Raw genomic sequence first — 21,482 nt, forward strand, 5'->3', positions numbered from 1 at the left:
CTGGAATCGAACCCTGCATCTCTGCACTGTGAGACCGACGTGCTAACCACTCCTACACTGAGCCACACAACCAAAACCATATGAGCAAGTTCTTCAAGTAGCCTGTTCTCCTTGGACGTGGCTGCACCTGAGTGAGTGAATTTGTCAGTTACACATCGTAAAAGGTGCTGGAGCACAATGCCCCCTCAAAATTTGTGTCTGCACCTTCATATATGCTTGGCTAGACCTGGCAGGTGTCCTTGTAATGGACCTCGAGCCACAAAAAATGAATGATTACATAGAGACCTGGAATACACTCAGAAGAAGCAATGCCGAAAATGGATGGAACACAAAATATTTTAGAGTTATGGTAGTAAAACTACCTTCAATGATAAAATGTTTTTGTGGTTAAAACGCAATCGTCAACCGCTTTGTTGTTTCGTCACTCTTACTTTGAAAACAACACTCCGTTTTCCGGGGTTGTTGCATGTGTTTGAATTATGCTTGACTTGTCAAATATGACAGTTGTCGTCACAACAACATCAACAGCATCTTAGAGCTAAAAACGGTTCAACACCGAATGATTAATATTTTATTAATATTATCCGCGTACATTATGCCTGCCACATCGACAAAAACGTTGACGACGTGTGCGTGCTAACGCAAGCGGTCTGGATAGTTAGCATGCAAAGCAGCTAGCACGGTGTGTGCTGCCGACTCGGCCTGCTAAAGCCGGCGGAAGAGCTTCGTGAGCGCGGAGAGCCTCGCCCAGGACCCCCCCGCAACCTCCCCACCGCCAGTGGTAACAAACTGCACTTCACTCATTCAATATTATTATTATGCTACCAACATGCTATTTTTTTTATCAATAAAATCACAGTCTATTGACGCGGTTATTGTCTACATGAATGACCACCGTATCAAACTTGTGTTTCAGTGATGGAGGCGGTTCCGTCTGAACCTTCCGGCATGGCGGTGGACCTATCCAAGGGCTTCTCTGCGCCACCCCGAACCCGAAACCAGTGCACCCCTGCCTTGGATCTCGCCGCCAAGCCTGAGTGGTACCAGGCCCGCTCACGCGTCGACTCCTCATACGGAACCAGAAGCTATGATGGGGATAGCGGCGTGGAGCCGAAATATGTGAACGCCACGCTCCCGCCGGGTATGTACCGTGATGATGACCCGTGGTGTCCCGCCTTCTACCAGACGGATGCCAGCTGCGAGGACGACAGCGACAGCGGCTCGGACGTCATCGTTCTGCTGGCGGCCGCCAAGGAGCCACTTCTCTGCGCCTCCTTTTTGGCCGATGGCGTGCGGCACATTGTGGAGCCGCTGTCGCCCGCGCCATCCTCACCGGAATGCTGCCAGCAAACTCTCAGCTCGCAGAGTAGCGATAGCTCGTCATCAGAAGAAGAGGAAGTGGAGGAGGAATCAGAAAGCTCGGCGGACATTCCGCCGCATCACGCGAGACCCGTTGTCCTCCTTGCGGACCTTAGCATCGACTACGCCGGCACCGTGGACTCCCGCGCTGACACGTTGAGTGACGACAGCGACGTCGTAGAAGTCCCTGTCACCCAAACCACCCCAAAGAGACCGATATTTCCCCAAAATAAAATTCATGAAAAATCTGCCGCCATTGAATGCAAGCGCAGCGTCAGAATAAGGGCACACCTTGAGCAGGTGCCCTCGTCGTCGCCCCGGCCAGTGCGGTGCCATCTTGCTAGAAGTGTAAAGAAAGACGCGATGGGTGTTTATTACGAAAGCTGTGACTCTGACGACGCCTTGGGATATGCGCTGGAGAGCGACGACGATGCTCAGCAATGCCACACTGCCAGTGAGTCCAACGACTCTCACCAACGCTGCACGGTCAACCAATCTCATGATGATCTTCAACGCCTCGCTTCGATGGGGAAAACTGAAGAAGCTCCAGAAACTGATAATAATCACCATCATGTTGTTAACAAATCAAACAGCTCTCGCCAAAGCCGTGCCGCCGACAAATCCGGCAAGGTTCGGCAATACCATTCCAGCAAAGCTGATGATGCTCGCCAACTCCACAAAGCCAGAAAAAATGTTCCCCAACATCATTCCACCCAAAAAATAGGCAACTCTCAGCAGCGCCGCGCCTCCAACAAATCTGGCAAGGCTCAACAACATCACACAAGCGAATCGGATGATGCTGATCAACGCCACCCCACAAACAATCCTGATAATGCTCACAGATGTCGTGCCGCGAGCAAATCAGACAACTCTCATCGGCGCCGCGCCACCAACAAATCAGCAGACGCTGGCAGAGGTTCAACTCAACGAAAGCCATCGGCGGTTGCTAAAAAATCTGTGAAGAGACGACGGCGTAATCGTAGAGCGTGGTTTCCACCGTCGTCTCTTTTCTCGCCACCGGAGCCTGAAATCAAGTTAAGGTGCACCGTCGAGCAAAAACCAGCCAAGAAGAAGAAGAAGACGTCAGACAACTTTTGTCCGTTTGTGCGAGTTCGCTGGCGTGCCAGCTCGCAGCGTAATGATGTGATGGTGGTTAACCAGCAGGAGCAACAGGACGTCCCACACCAAAAACAAAGCATCGCCCCCCTTTCTTCTGGAATCATCCCCAAGGCTTCCTGTTTCCGTCCGGGACGACTTAACGGTGCCGGCGCCGCGCCGCCACTGTGCTGCCTGTGCGGCGGCCAGGCCAACGCCAACGGGCTGGGCGATCTTCATGGGCCGTATCTACCCGCGGCGGGCTCGCTCGCCAAGCTGCCAGACTGTTGCGATGACGACGCTGGCGAGCGCTGGGTCCATTCGGACTGCAGCGTGTGGAGCAGCAGAGTGTTCCTGGTGCGAGGGAACCTGTACGGCCTGCAGGAGGCGGAGCAACTGGCGCGCCACACGGTCTGTCCCGTGCAAATTGTTCGGATGAATGCCGCTTCCTCTCGGTCTCTTTTGACTGCTTGGGATGACATCATTCTCTCCTAATGAGTACTTCCTGTGTCAGATATGCTGCTGGTGTCATCAGTCAGGTGCTATTATGGGATGTTCGCACAAAGGATGCACCGAATATTTCCACTACGCGTGTGCTCGACCCGCAGGTAGTATTGAAGTGTGTGTGCAGGTTTGTTTGACATGAGTGAGTGTGTTTAACCTTCTGTATGAACGTGTGTGTGTGTGTGTGTTGGACATAACTGTGGGTGCGCATTTTAAATATCTGAGTGTTTGAACTGTATGTGTTTTACATATGAAGGTGTGTTTAACGCGTGCGCCTGTGTGTTCAGGTTGTGTGCTAAACGAGGAGAACTTGTCACTACGTTGTTCACAACATCCCTTGGGCAGATGCCAACAACAGCAGCATGAAGGACACACACCGGTGCGTTGATTTGTCTTGTGTGTGTGTGTGTGTGTGTGTGTGTGTGTGTGTGTGTGTGTGTGTGTGTGTGTGTGTGTGTGTGTGTTGATTTTTATTTGTGTTTATTTGCATGTACGTGCGCTTGTTTGTGCACGGGGTGATTTGTGCGCATGTGTTTGTATGAGATCATGGGTGCTCGTGTGTGTTCGTGCTGACACGAGTGTTAACGTGTGACGAGTCAGAGGAAAAGTTGGCGAGTGGGGCGGCGTCACGTCAGGTGACAGACAAGGGCGACCAACCGCTCTCATCACTGACAAGCGACTGACACACGATTGACACATGGGAGTCACATGACTCCACAACAGGACTCCAGAGGAATCAGACGTAAGTAATCAGACTACTTAAATAACTAACAAGACACAAGTTTCAAGCTGTCTAGTTTTTTTTTTTTTTTCCCCTTCAGCAAAGTTCCTGAGGAGGTGGGGCATTCCCTGACTGTGCCCACTGCCCTGTGACATCATCAAAACCAGCCTGCACATGAGTGTCCATCAACGTCAATCAAGCTTCACGGTAGCATTTCACCTCGAGTGTGTTTTTGTGATGTTTGTCTTTTTTTTTTTGCTGTTGTTGTTTATGTTGATGTTGTGTGTATTTGTTTCAGGTGACACCTTGTCGAGCTTCACAAAGGTTTCAGTTCACAGATCAACTGCAAATTTTGAATCCAAGGTGCCTTCATGTGTCCCAAAACGTATTTTTGACACTGGTTTCAACAATGTCTTTACATTTTTCTTGCACATGAGGTTTATGAGACATTTTATTTTTGGTTTTGAAGTTTGACCTCTAAAAGCTTTCACAATACGGATTTTACCATGCGCTGCTATTAATAGGTGTGATATTTTAGAGAAATTTCCTGATGCTAAACCTAACTCTTAATTCATGAATTCATTTTTATATATTGTGTAGGTATGCTGGATTACTTATTATATTATTGTTCTGAAAACCTGATACACTCGGGGAAAAAAATAGGGCAAATTCTGAATCAGTGGAAAAAGATCATCTCGAAAAGTTAACTTGCATCTCTGATTTTAAAAAATCAATTTAAATTTGCTGACCAGTGTTCTTTTTAAGCGTTCAGAAGTTCAGTATTTTTATTGTCATAGCTGTTACTGGGATACACATCACACACATTCGCCATACCGTCTTTAAAACACACACATGATGATGTCACTTCTGATTTTTACGCTTGTTGGAAGATCAAAAGCAGTCCATCACTTTTGAATAGAGATCTCTTCCATGTTTAGTTTTGAATGAACGAGCAGGTTGTTGCTGCTACATTTTATTATGACCCTGAACACCAATAAATGACACGACAATAAAGGAAGAATGAATGACTGAGTCAATATGGATGTTATTGTTACATTATTTTATTTTGGTGTGTGTAGTAAACGCACCAAAAAGTACATAATGCAGATTGACAAGTGTGTACTGGAAAATTGTCTCTTAACAAGCAATGAATAGGAGTTTATGTGGTCATTTTGATTTTGTGTATTTCTTGGATGCGTATTTCTTTGAATTTCTTGGATCCATTCATCCATTATTGGAGCTGCGTGCCCTCATGTGGGTCGCGGGCGTACCTATCCCAGATGCTCTGTTTTGTTTTGAATTTATGTAATGGTCAAACAGAATTATTGCAGTCTGCATTCAAAAGGAAATATACATAATAAATACAAAAGCAACATGCAAAACAATAAATCACCAAAAACATACAACGGGTCGCGCGAAACAAACAATGAATACAAAAGGAACAAAACAGGAAGTCACAAAAAAACATACAACGGACCGCGCGTAAAAATCAAAAGGCGTGCGCCGCCCGGGAATCGAACCCGGGTCGCAAGAATGGGAATCTTGCATGATACCACTACACCAGCGGCGCGTTACCTCCTCAAGCCGACTGGTAAATATAAATAGGTAACTTCTGTAACTCGAATGGAGAATTTAGTTTTATGTTAACGCCACTGTCGAGACAACTTCAGCGTCGGAAGTCACTACCGGTACACGTTTGTATGTTCCTCCAAAGTTTCAAGCAGAACGTTGAAGTCGACAATCAGCAGCACGCGAAAAGTTTGAAACTTAAGCCTATGTTTAGGCATACGACTACATTTCCTCTATCGAATCATCAAGGAAATGAATAGTCAATCGGTGTATTTATGATATTTTATGACAATAACCTACAACAGACGTTAAATTTATCCAAGAGGTTCTGTAAGTACAACTCGGTTGTTTTTGAATCCGTACTATTTAGTCATAACTCCACACACTAAACAATTTGCATGCAACACATGAAAATGTCCAGTCCATCCATCCATCCGGAGCCGGAATCGAACCTGCATCTGCACTGTGTCGCCTTTCCTGGCATGTTTGGCAGTTACAAAAGTTGACCACTAGATGTCACTGTGAGACAAATAGTGTCGGATCCACGCTTCTTCTGGCCTCTGAACTTGTCACCTTGTTGACCACAGTCGTACACTCAAAACCACTTTGTCAAATAACCACATTCCGTGGCACATTCGGCATAAGTGTTTGCCGAATTAATCATCTGCAATGTAGATTCAATGATGCCGAAATAGCGTTCTGGGAGGTAGAGTACGTAATTGGACTGAAGGTAGTGGCAGGCTTGACCCAACCGCTGTGTGCGCGCGCGCGCGCGTCACTTTCTTCTTCCCGCCTCGCGCGTGCTCGTGATGGGAAGTCACAGAGTGGAGGGAACTCCGGTGGGCTGCGGACAGCGGCAGGTTCACCAACTTTACGCATTCCCGAACGACCGAGCGACGGACGGACGCCCTTCCCCTCCTCTTGCTCATCTCCCACAAACATCTTTGGTTCTTGCACCTCCTCTGTGGCGAGTAGACGTCCTGGAATTGTGCTCGCTAACGGAATAACTTAACAAGCTGCAAGCCGCTCTCATGGACGCCAAATGGAGGGCAAGTTGCAAGGGTGCTTTTGGACCTCCTCCTCAAATGTGGACGTGATGATGATGATGGAGATGAAGTTGGTGTGCTGATGTTCGAGGAAGAAGATGATTAGCGACGAGAGAAACAGCCACGTCAATAAACAGGCGGCCGTGGTGGGCTTGCTGATCCGCTCACCCAAGAAGAGACTCGCCCAACTTGGCCGGAAAGCCAGCAATGGATCAACACAGTAAGACCCACTTAGTGCAACTAAACTGTATCCACGCTACACTGCATTTTACTCATATATGCTATGTATTATGTCAACCTGACTGGACTCTACTTTGTATGCTACTCATTCTACTACTATATGACCCTCTACTCTGCTCTCCAATTTACATTTTCTATGTACATACAACTCATACTGCTTCACAATTATACTAATTTACGCAGTACTCTACTTTCTAATTACATCATGTGACAAGCGGAGGCTCTTCAGTGGCTTTTTTCCCCCGAACGGGAACTGGATGTACATTGAAGAGCTGCTCATCACAACTCAGCTCCAGTCACTCTGCAAACTGACTCCCTCGCTTTGTGGCAAAGTTTAATCAAATTAATGTAGTCCTGCCCTTTTATCTAATATGTCCCTTTGTGCATCATCACCAAAGGCAGCCTATCACCAAAGGCAGACTTACAACAAAGCAAATCAACTCAACTGTATTTATAGAGCACTTTAAAACAACCATCGCTGTATACAAACTGCTGTACACGGCGCGAATATCATATATACAACAATAAAAATAAATTAATAATGAAGACAGTAGAAAGCACAAAACAGTAAAACTAAGATCAAGTCTGAGTCAAGCCGAATCAAGAGCAACGACGATTTCGAAATATTTTCAAAGGGTCCAAAGCATGCTTGGGAAGTGCGCTGCCTCATCACTGCGACAATCAAGTAGTGGTTGGAGCTATAAATGTCATTTGTTTGGCTTTGTATCACAGTCACTTTGATATCTCAAAGATTGATTAGATAGCTGGACAAAGAACAGGATGTGCTTGGCTGCCTCCACGTAACATCTTTGCGCCAAGGAATTACGTTGAAGTGAGCTGAAGAGCTTCACTTAGACAAAAAATAATGCTTTTTTGCCATCTTGGGGTCTCTTAATGTAAAAACACTGTTACTGTGAGTTGAGGAGCTTCGTTTAGGAGCATTATGAACCTTTTGGGGAGGCCAAAGTTGCTGACAGATTCAGTCGGGATTTACAGTACATGGTTAAGAGGTATATTTTTTGTTCAGATTCGTTATCTTGTGCGCTCCATGTCCAACAGTTCAACAGGCACGGGCCGTTCGGCCGAGAGTTCAGGCGTCCGGCAGCCGGCCAAGTCCAAAATCCGGCGCCACAACAACAACAACAACAACAAGCGTCTGTCGGGCTTGTTCAACCACAGCCCCAACCTCCACCGAAGTGACAGCGGCTCGGCCTCAGCCACACCGCAAGACGACCCGGCCGAGCTGTCCTGCCAGCTGTCGGTGCCTGGCATCCTCAAGATCTTCGGCAGCGACATTTGCCAGGGCGCCCACTACAAGAGCGTCTTGGCCACCACGCAGTCCAGCGCCAAGGAGCTCCTCAAAGAAGCTCTGGGCAGGTCAGAATCACACAAGAACAACATTTTCAATCAGATGCTGAGATGCGAGAAGCGGATCTTATCTTTGAAAACACATTGACTGGAAACCGTTTTGGCAGATTTTTCAAGACACATAAAATCTTGTCTTCAGTGACAGCAGCTAAGCGAGCAAAGAAAGAGTAGACACTCTCTTTCACCCACTCCAAAAAAGTGTGTTCAGAGTAATTTTGCCAATTTTATGACAAGTAACCGACCAAACCAGTAACTGAATCATCATCATCAATTTAGCTGTGGGAATTTTCTCCACTGTCAATTTGAAATAATTTCCTGTTTTTCAATAAAGGGATGAAAATCAAAATGTTAATAATTCGATGAATCAAAAAAAATCAATAGTTTTTGGTTGCAGGCTTTATCATGAAAAATATATATCGCATAAAGGGGGAAAACACAAGTGCCAAGCTGGACTCATGTCATTTGCCTTTTTTGGAAAGAAAGAGAAAATGATCGATTTCACTGGCAAATTATATTTTTGTGAGTAGATTCTCAGAGGTGTTACGTGGCATTGACGGCGTTTGTCCTCGTTCAGGTACAGTCTGGAGAGAGCGGACGCCGGCGCCTACGTGCTGTGCGACGTGATCGGCCAGACAGGCACGGGCGGCCAGTGGCGGCGGGAATGTTTCCGCGTGGTGGGCGACCACGAGAAGCCGCTGGTGCTGCAGTCGTTGTGGAAACCCAAAGAAGGATTCTCGCGCCGCTTCGAAATCCAGCTGAGGCTCCGAGTAGAGGAGCAGAGCCTGAAGGAGCGGGACACCGTCACGGCAGGTATATCGGGAGACCCCCGTGCGCTCAACGGCAGCGGATGTGGCGGCGGAAAGCCGTCTGAGCCTTTTATTTCATCTTAAGAAAGGGGGAGTTTGCAATTTTGCCCAAAAATCAGTTTACTGGCATCCGGTATTTGTTACTCTTCCATCAGTGGTGTCCGTGTCCCACTGGAAAGATTTAGGGGGGACGCAAAGTCAGCCCTTTATGGCTTGGGCCTTTGTCCTCCTCTGTATCTGCGCCACTCATGGAAGGCGGCCACGGGAGACCAAAGCTGTCCTTATCTTTGTTTATGGCCCAGAGGCATCCAAAGCCACTGAGCGCCACATGATAAGTGCTCTCACTGCGCCGCTATCACTGCGCTTCCTGCTCGCGCAGGAAGTTCAGGCTTCAAGTCCCACAAATCTTTTGGATGAACTGACGTGCGGCTTTGAGCAAATCCGGGAATATACTCCGCTCATTTCATTCTCCGGGCTTTGAAGGGATTGCAACTGCATTGTTGTGGTTGGAGAAAAGTAATTTGTACCCACTGGTTGGGCCTCTTTTCGATCTGTCACATGTGTTGCCATTATTGCGGAGTGGGAGTGCCTTGTGATGGTAGTTTGTTGTGTTCAGTATTATTGTGCAGAAATTAAGAAGTAGTGAACGGGTCACATAGTACGTTGGCCAATAAATAGATCGCCATCTTGATGCCGCGGTCTGTTACGTCCAGGCATTAATGCTCAAGCCCGCAAGCTTCAGCGGAACCGCTCCAGGGCCACCTCGATGTTGGTGGACAGCAGCGTGGCAGCGGCTGCGGATGGGCCGGACTTCTGGAGGAGCCTGAGTGAAATGGACCTGAGCGCCATGGGCAAGGAGGCCCGCGGGGTGCGACGATCCCGGGACCAGGGACAGGAGCAGGACAAGGACGAGGATGATGACAAGGATGCCCTGAGGCTGCTGGGCATGGAGAAGGAAGAGACGGAAAGCAGCGATGACAACGCCACCCAATACTCCATTCACCCGCCTTTTGACTTCCCCTACTTTCTGCTCCTGCAGGGATACAACCACAGACAGGTGACATGCTACATACCGCTTTTTACCTTTTTTTTTTTTTGTTGTTGTTGTTTTTGCCCAAATGTAATACATAAAAAGCTTCATAGATTAATAATATAATTAAATGAATAGAATAATCAATTAAGCAGCACGTTAATATTATAATATCTATGAAATAAACAGATCCACTCGAATAGGTCATTAAAATACGACAAAAAACATGCAAATGAATTTCCATTCATTGAGTACTTTTTGAAATCTAATCTTCACGAATACCAATCCAGATTGCCTTTCATTTGACATTCAGTGCAACACAACGTAAGCAGTTGCAATGATGCCGCAAAGATTCCAGCCTTGACGGCGGTCGGGGCACACCGCGTTCCTGTTTTTGATTTCATTGATTAGGTTTGATTGAACTATTCAAACCCACTTTGTGCATGCGTGTGCACGACACTCAAGTTCTGTCAGTGAGCTCGCGGGGTGAAATGTGTGACAGACAGGACAAGATGTCCTTTTGTCGGTACACGCTGGGGAGCCTGAGGAGGACGGACACACACACACACACACACACACACACACACACACACACACACACACACAAAGAGATAAACCTGATTACAAGCAAGTGGGTTATTCTGAGAGTGTGTGAGAGTTGGAGGAGGGGGCATCCAATCATCTGACGCCTCACCTCCAGAAAGCTGGGATCACTTCCTGTTTGTCGTCTGGTCTGAGGCAGACAGGAGTAAGTCTCAAGTCTTAACCTTTCCCCTTCAAGCAAGTCCTAAAATTGTCACTTAAGTCCAACTGGAGTCGAGTCATGTGACCAGAGCAGCCCGCGGGACGATGACATCACGGCCGTGTCAAGTGCATCACCTGATGCTCGAAGAACAAAAGCAAGATGCTTAATGACAACCGGTCCTCCCAACGTGCTGAGATGTGATTTGTTTGTTTGCAGGATTTCGTCATCTACCTGCTCAGCGGGAGCAGCACGGTGTTAGGCCGCTGCGGCGAGCATCGCGCCGGCGAGGATGAGGAGTGTCTGAAGGTGGACATCCTGCTCTTTGCCCCCGACGTCCTCCCCCGCCACTGCCGCGTGCGCCGTCTGGACGCAGCCACCGTACTCAAGCCGCTCCACGGCGCCCGTGTCACCAAAAACGGGGCGCCCCTGAAGGAAGAGGCGGAGCTTCACCCCGGCGACCTGGTGGGCTTGGGGGAGCATTACCTGTTCATGTTCAAGGACCCCACCGGCATGGCGGCAGGACCCCTGCACAAAAAGGTTCTAAAAGTTTTTTTGTGTTTGGGTTTTTCAATTCGGTTATTTCTGCCACGCCAAGAAAAAAAAATTTCAGTGTACTGTTCTGACATTAAATCTTATAAAATGTCACATTTTAAGGGTGTAACTTAAGAGGAAAGGAATCAGGCTGACCCGTGAAGAGCAAAATTCTCCATATAATTTACACACATTGCAAATGCATTGATCATTATTTTATTTGCACCACAAATTGTTGAGAAAAAAAAGAGGATAAAGCTCCAATCAAAATTTTCTTCGAAAAAAACTATCCTCTCACACACACACCAAAAAGCCATCACACTCGTCTAAAAAAAAAAAACAAAAAAAAACCCACCTTTTTTGCCCCCCAAAACAAAATATGCCTGCCTCTGTTATCCACTGTAAATATTTTGTAGATTTTTAAAACAAATTGAATTGATTTTTTTTCCCCAAACAATGAAATTGTGATCATCCACAAAAAAAAAAATTCAGAAGAGTCAGGTCCGAGTTGACTTTTTATTTGTTTTGCTATTAATTATAGATTTTTTTTTCAAATAAATTGTCAGTTTTGAGATTCAAAAAGGTGATTAAAAACCCAACGAAAATCATCACGAGTTATGTCACCATTTATGATCTACATGCAGTATCATGCCATCATGCTAGCTTAGTCTTTTTTTTTCCTACAAGATATTTACATATTTCTATAGTTTTTTGTCATTCTGCGTTAAATCAAATGACCTTTCTGCAGACGCCTCCTTGGATGAGGCGGCTCTGTCCTAACAGGGCCGACGAGCCGCCGACCGCCTGTCAATCGTGCGGCTGGCCTCCTGTCGTCACCGCAGACGATTTAGCAGAAGACGGTGGCGTGACGCTAAGCTACGATGCGGAGCAGGAGGACGAGGTTCTGCAGGAGATCGTGAACATGTCGGAGCCCACAGACGCCGGACCAAAGCTGACGGCCGCCTTCCTGTTCAGCCTGTGCATCCGACGTTCGGCCGCCGCGCGGGACCTCGACAGCTTCAGACGCCTCCTGCTAAACATCGCGGCGCGTGTGCAGGAAGTTGTCTGGGTACACCACTTCTTCACAAATCACCTTCACTAATGCTCTACCCTTCTTTTTCAAGACACAACCTAATTTTTCCTCTACACAACTTCACTCCTTTTCAACAAAACTTGTGCTCTTCACAGCTTAACAGTGTGTGTTGTCGAGCGTAACATGTTTTTCATGCGTGATAGGACAAGACCAAGGAGCTTGCATCGATGCAATCAGACAAGTGAGTCGACTCAAGCTGCACGTCCTGTGTCTTTCGCAAAGGTCAAGTACATTCACGCAAATAATTTCTTTTGTTGTATGTCGCGACTAGCAACCCCCCACCACAGACGCAAGAAGTGATCTCAGGTCTGCGTCCTCTGGCCGCGTGGATGGCCAACACCATCGAGCTTCTGCACTTCATCCAGCACCACGTCCCTCAGCTGATAGCCGCCGGGAGGGACTCCCCCCGGACAGGTGAGCTATCAACGAAGTCCGTTCGCCCTTCCATCGCTCACTCGAGCGTCGCACCAACAGGTTTGATGGATGATGAGGAGGTGGCATCCACTCGCGCCGCCTGCGAGGAGGCCATGACGGTGCTGGAGGAAGTCATCATGTTCACCTTCCAGCAGTCCGTCTACTATCTCACCAAGGTCACTCACATTTTTCATTTTTACTACTCTATACTTACCATGATGTGTTATTTTAAGTCGTGCACAAAAAATGTGCATGCAAAAATACATATGAATAAATAAAACTAACACTAAAACTAACTAAAGTCAAAGATATTTGGAATAAACAAAAACTCATAAAAGCTAACAAACCCGCTTTGAAAACTACAATGAAAGCTCAAAAACTATTTCAACTCTGGCACATACACTTTCCGACACACTTGCACACATTCACAATCGCCACCACATGCATGCTGTTACATGCAGTGACACACATCCACACAAACGCTCTCACAATGTTTTTCGGAAAGTGTACTGTGTAAACAAGCGGCACACACAATGGAAAGATCAGCTGGCCTTATCTGCAGCCCTCAGCGGGGGAAAGGCCTGGCAGACACGCAAAACACTTTCACACCAATAATCATCTCTCTCACACACACACACACACACACACACACACACACACACACACACACACACACACAAATACATCCCCAAAAAGTACCACGCACACCAAAAATCCTCTTACACCCCAAAACACACCCCAAAAGTACACACAAAAACGCTCACATTGACCAAAAAAAAACCTCAAGCAGACTAAAAAAGTTCATGTACACAAAGAACTTCTCACACACACACCAAAAATCCACTCACACTCACCCCAAAAACTCATCTGTGCCCCCTCAAAAAAAACATGCATTCAAATAAACTTCAACCACAGAGAAAAAAATGTCAAACGAGTCTTCCTATTCACCAAAAACACACACAAAGGAAAAAAAAGTTAATATGTTTATTTGCTGGGTGTGCGGATTGTTTTTTTCATGTGACTGATTCAGTTTTGACCTCAGACTTTTGTCTACACACACAATGTTGAAACATTTCTCGATCTCTCTCTCACTCTCTTGCTCTCTCTCACTTTCTCATATTTTAGTGTTTCCAGAGAGGAAGTGAGCGTGTGTGTGTGCGTGTGTGTATGTGAGTGAGGAAGGAGTGTTTAATTTCCTTTAAAAAAAGCGTTGGAATGCTGAGAACATTGACAACGAGGACTTCTCAAGAACGTGATAAAAAAACTTGTTGGAAAGACCAAAGAAGTCACACTTAGAAAGGAGTGAAAACTCAGTGAGGCGTAAGCACGTCTTTCCACACCGTTCGCTGATCTTTATGGGCCACCAAGCAGCTGTTTGTGAGTCAGCGGTCTTTTTCTGGGGAGGCGATGTCATGCCTGCGTGGAACAATGAGAAGACTCAAGATGAATTGGTGTAGTCATCAACATTGCGCTCGTTTCATCCTCCTCCTCCTCCTGTCTGGCTTCCTCGCAAGTCCACAGGAAGCACCAAGGTGGGGCTCGGTCATTGTCATTGCTCAGGATGATGATTCCCCCCGGCCAGAACCCCTCCAAAGTACACCCCCGCTCATATTGACTGCTTACACGAACAACAAGGCTGCGGACAGAGACAACCATGATTGTGTGTACGTCATGGAGAGGAGGTGGAAGAGCAGGAGGCGGGAAAAGGTGCGACATGACAGCCATTGTGTGGAACCGGGATTTCACACTCGTTTGACCACTTTAGAGTGCCTCATGGTTGCGGTGTGGAAAAGCCCCTCGATATTTTTTTCCATTCAAAGTTGTCAGGGATGTTAACAACACTGTCGTTTTTAGTCCATCCCTAGTTGTAGCTACTAAAAACATCTTGTCTCTCATAGAGTATGTACTCTGCGCTGCCGGCGATGCTGGATGGGAACCCCTTCTCGGCGAGCGGGCATCTGTGCGCGCCGGACGGGCTGAGCGGTGTGCTGGACGTCCTGAAGGAAGCGCTGCAGCTCTTCACCTCCTTCCAGGTGCATGCCGACATCTGCCTGCAGCTGTGCGCGTACCTCTTCTTCTTCATCAACGCCTCGCTCTTCAACGCGCTCATGGAGAGAGGTAGCCGCACGCTAAGCTCACTGCGCTAAGCCTTGTTTACACTTGGTGGCATTGTTCGCCGTGAGGTTGTTCTAATGTCAAGTATGTGCCGAGGTTGACCAAATGTGATGAAAACTGTGAGTCGGACGTCCTTGTGCCCAACTGAGCTGCTGTTTGTCTTGGAGGCTCGGTGGTGGGCTTCTACAATTGGTCGCGAGGGGTCCAGATGCGGGCCAACCTGGACCTGCTGATGGACTGGCTGCAGAACATCAGCTTGGCCCACGTGGCCGCCGACTTCTTCCAGAAACTCTCGGCCGCCGTCAACCTGCTGGCCACGCCCAAAGAAACGCTACTGCAGGTCAGAGCTCCCTCCCGTTTGACCCTTCTCATGAAAACTTCACCGAATCTTGTCATTCAGCACACATTCCACTTCCTCTCGGACAACCATACGCTACACATTCCACTCCCAAAAACATGAATGCACAGATTAACCTCACATCAAAGTGCAATCAAGAAATAGTAACAACAAACATAACCGCTGTCTTGTGTGACTCAAAGTTGCTACTGTGAGTCAGGATGAGTTAACAGCGAGCATTTTATTCACCCCTTCCCCTTGGCAACAGGCCACAACTACCCCCTCCCAACACCACCAGCACCCTCGGCCCTTCCCGCCCCTGCTTGTGCGAGTGCGGCATATGGATGTTTGGAGCGAATGAGGTGGATGTGGTGCACAGTAGCGCAGTTATTCTGGGACACGGCCCTGCCGCACTCGCCCGTAATCAATGGGTGCATGTTCCAACTGCAATGTGTGTGTGTGTGTGTGTGTGTGTGTGTGTGTGTGTGTGTGTGTGTGTGTGTGTGTGTGTGTTCCTGAGGTTTCTAAAATTGGTCTCTTCGGAGGTTTCCTTCAGTGGACCACGATGATGAGCTCACCATCAAGCTCAAAGTACATCAACACGCAGGCAGATTTCATTCCGGTTGTCTTGTCAACAACACGGCGAACCTGCTGGAAACTCACACAAGCATTAGTTTAGTACTCTGAAGTATTTGTTTGAATGAACAGTTTGATTCTAATGACAGCCAAAACGTAAACATCAACGCTTCTATATGTTTGCTCCACGTGTCTTCACGAACCTTGTTCTCAATCCAAACATCCCTGTTGAACGTTATATAAGATTATAGCGGTGGTGGTGAATCTGGAATCTGATTGGTTCAAAAAAGAAACGCCTATTTGAATGATTTTTGATGTCAGGATTGTGAACGTCGTTTCCCTGGCAACACAGAGAAGCTGACATCTTGGAAAGCCGCGCCGCCAAGACGTGTTATGAAATGAAGACAAAAGATTATTGGAATTAACTTTTTTACAATTTCATGTAGGTTGTGAATGTCGCTCCGCGCTTCTGATTTTTTATTTTATTTTTCCTGGAAGAGAAGGCCTTGAAGGCCCTGACTGCACTCTCCGAGATTCTAGATCATGTTTGCTCCATGCTTGCTTCCAGAACCTTCTAGAACTTTTACCTCCAACCAAGCATTACTCTTTCCAGAACGTGTTTCATTTCCTTCGAGAATGTAAATTAGAAGATGTTTGTTTGACGTGCTTCCAAAAGCTTCTGGGACGTTTGCTTCACGTGTCTTAAAATATCGTCATCACTCTTTTCAGAAGCTTGTAGCTTTCTTGTGCTTACAGGCGTCGTGGACTGCCCTGAGGTCCGAGTTTTCCGCCTTAAACGCGGCGCAGCTGCAGCACATGCTGACCCGGTACAACACCGGCAAGACCCGACCAGCAGGCTGGACTCCTGGACCGGAACATGCCGACGACGCCTGCAGGACGGGTTGGTCCGCGCACACGCGCAGCCATTGTGCGCCTCGTGTCAACATACACATTACCAACTACACTACTAGCGCTAAACATCCATTTCGGACATGCCAAACTGCCAATTTTGTCGGTGACAAGTTCCAACACGCACACCACAAAGCAACAACGCAACAATAGAAACAGAGAACATAACACCGAACAGGTCATCTTACAAAAAGGGATTTATTTTGGCGTGTTGTAATTTGAGTAACAAAACACCAAAGGGATGTCATAAGCATAGAAAATGGACGCCGAAAAACAATGTTATTGCGCCAGACTAAAAGCCGCCATTCTTTTCAGTTGCTATCATGAGCGAATTTAGGTTTTTTTTGTGTGTCATTTCACCATGTTAGCAAAGCGGTCGGACTGCGTAGTTTTTGAGTGATTTGAAAGTCATGCGTCATTTTTTTCCCTTTTTTAATCGATACAAACACGATGCAATTTAATTAGACAGGTGTAAAATTGCCAGTGTGATTACTATTGCCACCTGTGCTCAGCTTGATGATCGTGTGTGTTTGTGTGTGTGTGTGTGTGTGTGTGTGTGTGTGTGTGTGTGTGTGTGTGTGGGTGTGTGTGTGTGTGTGTGTGTGGGTTGTGTGTGTGTGTGTGTGCGTGCGTGCGTGCGTGCGCATGCGCAGCGGACATTTTGGAGAGCTTTGACCAGCATCCGCCGCTCATCCTGCCCAGCAGAAGTTTCTTTTTGGAAGAAGCCCACCAGGACCTGGCCCTCCTGGAGCAGCTGGCCCACCTGCAGCAGGCCGTCGGCCAGGCCTCCCCCAGGGAAGGTCTGCACCCACATGAAGGGACACAGGTAAAAAAAATAAATAATCAACACAATCAGCAAGTTTTCCTCACTTTCTGGATGGAAATCATTCCACGTCCTCCATATCTAGCTTAAGCTGCATGTACTCGTAGTCTGTTTGTCCTCACTAGTAAGAAAAGCTTTCGAATGGAAAGCCTTGATAAAGAGACTACTCGTGCGTGACACTTGTTGGGCCTGGTAGTGTTACTAGTGCAGCATTGTAGTTTATAAGTAAGGTAATATACTAGTAGAACATAAATGGCATTAAGTAGTGGAAAAAATACATGACTGGTAAGAAGTGGATGGAATTGTCTTACTGGTGAGGTACTAGTACACTCCTTAAGCGACTATGAACTCAACGATCATCTGTGTGACTGGTTGTGGTCGATTCAGATGGCGCCTGAGGAGCACATGTCAGCGTCGTCCGCAACCACCTCCGATGAGACCTCGCGCCCCGCGTGCCGGCCGCCAGATGCTGCCGGTGACCCGAGCGTCAGCAAGGAGGCGGCGGCCCCGAAGCCCGATAATCACAAGCGGGTGGGTGGCGCCGGCCAGTGGGACGTCCGCAAGGCCGCCGCTCCTCCGTGCCCGTCCTGCCTCCTCGCGCCTGCCAACGCGCCGCAAGCAAAGCAGACGGACGCCCAACCGCAACACGGTAACGAGCGCTAGCAACCGTGCACGCTCTCACACACACTCCACTTTCACCTGCAGATCACACCCTCTCACCATACACCAGCACTCGCACACTCGCATACACAGTCACGGTGACACATCAAGCGGAAAGTTTCACTCTGGTCATCTTTGATGAGGTCATGAGTGTCGTGGGCACGGGAAGAGCGTTTCCGCTTCCACTTGGAATGTTCTGGTGAAGTGCACGACTCCGCCTTAAACTAAAACAACAAGTGTATGACTCAAGTCAAACGTCATTCCCTTGGAATTTTCTAAAGTTGATGTGAGCAGTGGGATGTCGCGCTGATAGCACATGGACAATGTTGTGCTAGCTGCTCGTTTGTTACACCTTCAGAGGTTCTGCCCAGCAAAGTGTTTCAGTTCATGGAACACTCTTAAATTGTCCCTTGGTGTGATTGTGACCGCGAATGGTTGTTCATCTTTGTGTGCCCTGTGATTGGCGGGTAACCAGCTAAGGGTGTATACCCCGCCTACTGCCCGAACACGGCTGGGATCGGCTCCAGCACGCCCACGACCCTTGTGAGGATAAAGCGCTTTATAAAATGGACGGATGGATATTAAAACATTTTAAAAAATTCACAAATATAAGAAATAGATTTATTAAGGAGACCTAATAAAAATTCAAATCAAATATACATCCTTTCATCCATTTTCTAATCCGCTTATCCTCACGAGAGTCACGGGCGTTCTGGAGGCTATCCCAGCTGTCAGGAAAAATATATATTCATGAAGAAAATGAAAAATAAAATGAAGAAATATTGTGGATATGGCATGATAAAGTTTTTGGCATGATTCTTTTTTTTTTCCTCTGGAAAAAAAAAAGAAAAGGTCATATGAAATTAAAGCAATATTTTTTTTCAAGGAAACAAAGGCACATTGCAAGTTACAGTAACAAAGTCCTATTGGAATATTTCAAGAGGGAGAAATGTGCAATATTAGAGACAGAAAGTTTTCTTTTTCCTAGAAAAACGGTGCAGGTTCACAGAGGAAAAAAAAGTTTAATTCTAAATCACTCATTCATCTTGCTAATGTGCCCCGCACACACAGACACACATATGCATCCCTTGCCCCCCTTGCTGAGTCCCCCCACCGTGCTGCATTAAGCTTGAGGATTGACTTGATCTGAAGCAGATGTCTTAACTCTCATTGGCTCATTCCTACTCTGTAATTAGCTGCTGCACTGTATTATTCTCCATTACTGTATGTCGTGAACAAAAAAAACAAAAAAAAAAACACTAATCAAAGTGGAGTTTAATCGTTTACCTTTTTTTTTAGCTCTTCATAATCACTCAACTCACATTCTGCTGTATACATGTACTACGGCAAGACTATAATCACTCGCCATTGAGTCATGATTGATTTCAGAAATGAAAACTCGCGTTTGTTGCTGAACGTGCCGGCGTGCTCCCATCATGCTTTGCGTGCCGCCTAAACGTTATTTGGAAAGTTTGCTAATCCTTTAATCGCTGCCAAGAATTACAGCGAGGCGCGGAGGTCAGGACAGAAAAGAACGACGGCGGCGGCGGCGGCCACCCGTCATGACAATTTACAGTCCGCTTGCTGCCTGGAATCTTAATCGGACGCATGCGCTTTTGTCCGTGCCACCTACGCTGTGTGTGTGCGGTGCGTGCGTGCTTTGCATGCATGTGTATTTAGCATGCTGGGAAAAGCTATGCAGGGGGTGCGTTTGGAATACTACTCCTGGTTTTGACTGAGCTCGCTTTAAGACGCTGAGCTTCCAAAAGTGCCTTTGCATGCCTTCAAAACTTCATCCCACACAAGATGTTTGGTCAGGCGCATGCACACACAATAACAAAAAGGCAAATTCTTGGCAATTTCGCATCTGAAGCATACGTAAGAACTTTAGCGCTTTGCATTACCGGGAACATACTGTGAGCTCAATGACATTTTGGGGGGGATTGTTTCTTATGTATTCATGTGCAGAAGGTGAGTGTGTTTTGGAAATAGAAGAAGACGACGACGATCGCGATGACGTATTCACGGTAGAGATCCAACGCGGTCCTCACGGTCTCGGCTTGGCGCTGGTGGACGGCACGGTACGGCTTCTTTCGGGCCAGCCATCGCTTCACTTTTACCCCAAAACTCCTCACGCTATTTTTCTTGACTTTGTGTATAAGCAGAAGACGGCGCTGAGGATGAGCGGAATTTACGTCAAGTCGCTCGTTCCCGACTCGCCCGCCGCTCTGTGTCGTCACCTGAAGACGGGAGATCGAATCCTCGCTGTCAATGGTGTCAGCCTGGTCGGATTGGACTACAGCGTGTAAGTACAAGTGTGTGCATGGAAACATCTGGAGCGGGAAAGAAGTAGACCTGAAATAAAAGCCTAATTGTATTTTTTTCACAAGTTGACCAGTCCCCCCAACCACTCTATGCTTCAGTGTTGTATACGGGCTCCCTCTAGTGGCTCGTCAAACAGTTGCTGAATTTATTTAAGTTTGTTTACAACTTATAAATGCAAATCCAATACATTAGCATTGAATTTTTACAGCTGATTGTTCTCAAACATTTATTTAGGTAACATTTATATTTTACATAAAATCCTGTTGTTTTTACAATATTATTTATTTTATTTACTTTACCAAATGGTGTTTTTTCTTCCCCAGTGGGCGTGAAGTGATTCGCTCTTCGGGAGACTCTCTGAGACTGCTGGTGGCCAACATGGATGCCAACACAAACGCCAACAAAAGTTCACAGACGACCAAATGCTGAACAGGAAGTCAAGACTGTTTCCTGCTTCCTCTCCGGAAGCTTCTCCGCTCACTCCAAAAACGGTTTTGTTTTTTTTTTGTTGTTGTTCTATTTTCTCAATGTCTATCAACTCATTTGTATTTATAAAAAACGTTGCTATTTTCTCATATTTATACACTTCTTAAACATGTGCACAATAAATGTGTGTGCAGGCGGGTTTGTGTGCAGGGTGTGTCTTACGCCACATTTTTTTGGCTTTGGGTTTTGAAAAGAACTCACCACAATTGTGGACATAGGAAGTCACCCTGATGACTTTCTACACATATCCAAAGAAAACATTTCAACAAAGTGTTTGGTCGCCCCCTGGCGGCTGCGTGCAGTACGGCATCCATCCTCAAAGAGCACTTTTCAAATCTAACATAATATGTAATAGCAATACTGATGCATTTAATTTCTATTGTACTTTACATCCATCCATCCATTTTCTAATCCGCTTATCCTCACAAGTGCCGCGGACATCCTGGAGCCTATCCCAGCTGTCTTCTGGTAGTGGGCGGGGTACACCCTGAACTGGTTGCCAGCTAACTCACTCTAGGGACAATTTAGAGTGTTCTGTTAACCTGCCATGCATGTTTTTTGGAATGTGGGCGGAAACCGAAGTACACCCACGCAGGCACGGAGAGAACATGCAAACTCCACACAGGAAGGACAGAGCCAGAATCGAACACTGTACCTCTGCACCGTGAGGCCGACGTGCTGCCCATTGTACTTAACATTTGTGTTGTTGACAGCAGCGTTAGCACCCTGC

The 21,482-nt window shown here is 46.9% G+C and overlaps 2 protein-coding genes and 1 non-coding gene across 4 annotated transcripts; 2 read left to right on the forward strand and 1 right to left on the reverse strand.

The window, feature by feature from the left end:
- Positions 1-341: 341 nt before the first annotated feature.
- LOC109527828 (nucleolar and coiled-body phosphoprotein 1-like) lies at positions 342-4,690 on the forward strand. 2 transcript variants are annotated; one of them, XM_019889949.1, is made up of 7 exons: positions 342-781; positions 917-2,865; positions 2,969-3,062; positions 3,246-3,337; positions 3,555-3,700; positions 3,780-3,886; positions 3,978-4,690. In XM_019889949.1, the coding sequence occupies exons 2-5, from the start codon at positions 919-921 to the stop codon at positions 3,639-3,641; spliced, it is 2,220 nt and encodes a 739-aa protein (XP_019745508.1). In that variant the 5' UTR covers positions 342-781; positions 917-918; the 3' UTR covers positions 3,642-3,700; positions 3,780-3,886; positions 3,978-4,690. The 2 variants fall into 2 exon arrangements, with proteins under 2 accessions (XP_019745508.1, XP_019745509.1); XM_019889950.1 differs by having other exon boundaries at positions 343-781; positions 3,559-3,700.
- A 488-nt stretch (positions 4,691-5,178) lies between these two features.
- Positions 5,179-5,249, reverse strand: trnag-ccc (transfer RNA glycine (anticodon CCC)). The gene has a single exon. It is a non-coding gene; the product is annotated as a tRNA-Gly (tRNA).
- A 609-nt stretch (positions 5,250-5,858) lies between these two features.
- Positions 5,859-20,898, forward strand: LOC109527801 (ras-associating and dilute domain-containing protein-like). The gene is made up of 17 exons (XM_019889908.1): positions 5,859-6,514; positions 7,594-7,911; positions 8,477-8,712; positions 9,422-9,765; positions 10,700-11,020; positions 11,763-12,083; positions 12,251-12,288; positions 12,379-12,521; positions 12,582-12,697; positions 14,420-14,639; positions 14,804-14,976; positions 16,306-16,450; positions 17,112-17,284; positions 17,669-17,930; positions 19,910-20,022; positions 20,107-20,246; positions 20,590-20,898. The coding sequence occupies exons 1-17, from the start codon at positions 6,393-6,395 to the stop codon at positions 20,693-20,695; spliced, it is 3,291 nt and encodes a 1,096-aa protein (XP_019745467.1). The 5' UTR covers positions 5,859-6,392; the 3' UTR covers positions 20,696-20,898.
- Positions 20,899-21,482: the final 584 nt, after the last annotated feature.

Source organism: Hippocampus comes, unplaced genomic scaffold, assembly GCF_001891065.2.
Source record: "Hippocampus comes isolate QL1 unplaced genomic scaffold, H_comes_QL1_v1.1 scaffold326, whole genome shotgun sequence".
Lineage (NCBI taxonomy): Eukaryota > Metazoa > Chordata > Actinopteri > Syngnathiformes > Syngnathidae > Hippocampus > Hippocampus comes.

Excerpts from the sequence above, each read along its gene's own strand:
- LOC109527828 (XM_019889949.1), top strand. The coding sequence starts at position 919 with ATGGAGGCGGTTCCGTCTGAACCTTCCGGCATGGCGGTGGACCTATCC. Across the intron at positions 3,063-3,245 it reads CGCGTGTGCTCGACCCGCAG|GTTGTGTGCTAAACGAGGAG; the intron begins GTAGTATTGAAG and ends CTGTGTGTTCAG. Across the intron at positions 3,338-3,554 it reads AGCATGAAGGACACACACCG|TCAGAGGAAAAGTTGGCGAG; the intron begins GTGCGTTGATTT and ends ACGTGTGACGAG.
- LOC109527801 (XM_019889908.1), top strand. The coding sequence starts at position 6,393 with ATGATTAGCGACGAGAGAAACAGCCACGTCAATAAACAGGCGGCCGTG. Across the intron at positions 11,021-11,762 it reads CAGGACCCCTGCACAAAAAG|ACGCCTCCTTGGATGAGGCG; the intron begins GTTCTAAAAGTT and ends ACCTTTCTGCAG. Across the intron at positions 12,289-12,378 it reads GCATCGATGCAATCAGACAA|CAACCCCCCACCACAGACGC; the intron begins GTGAGTCGACTC and ends TGTCGCGACTAG.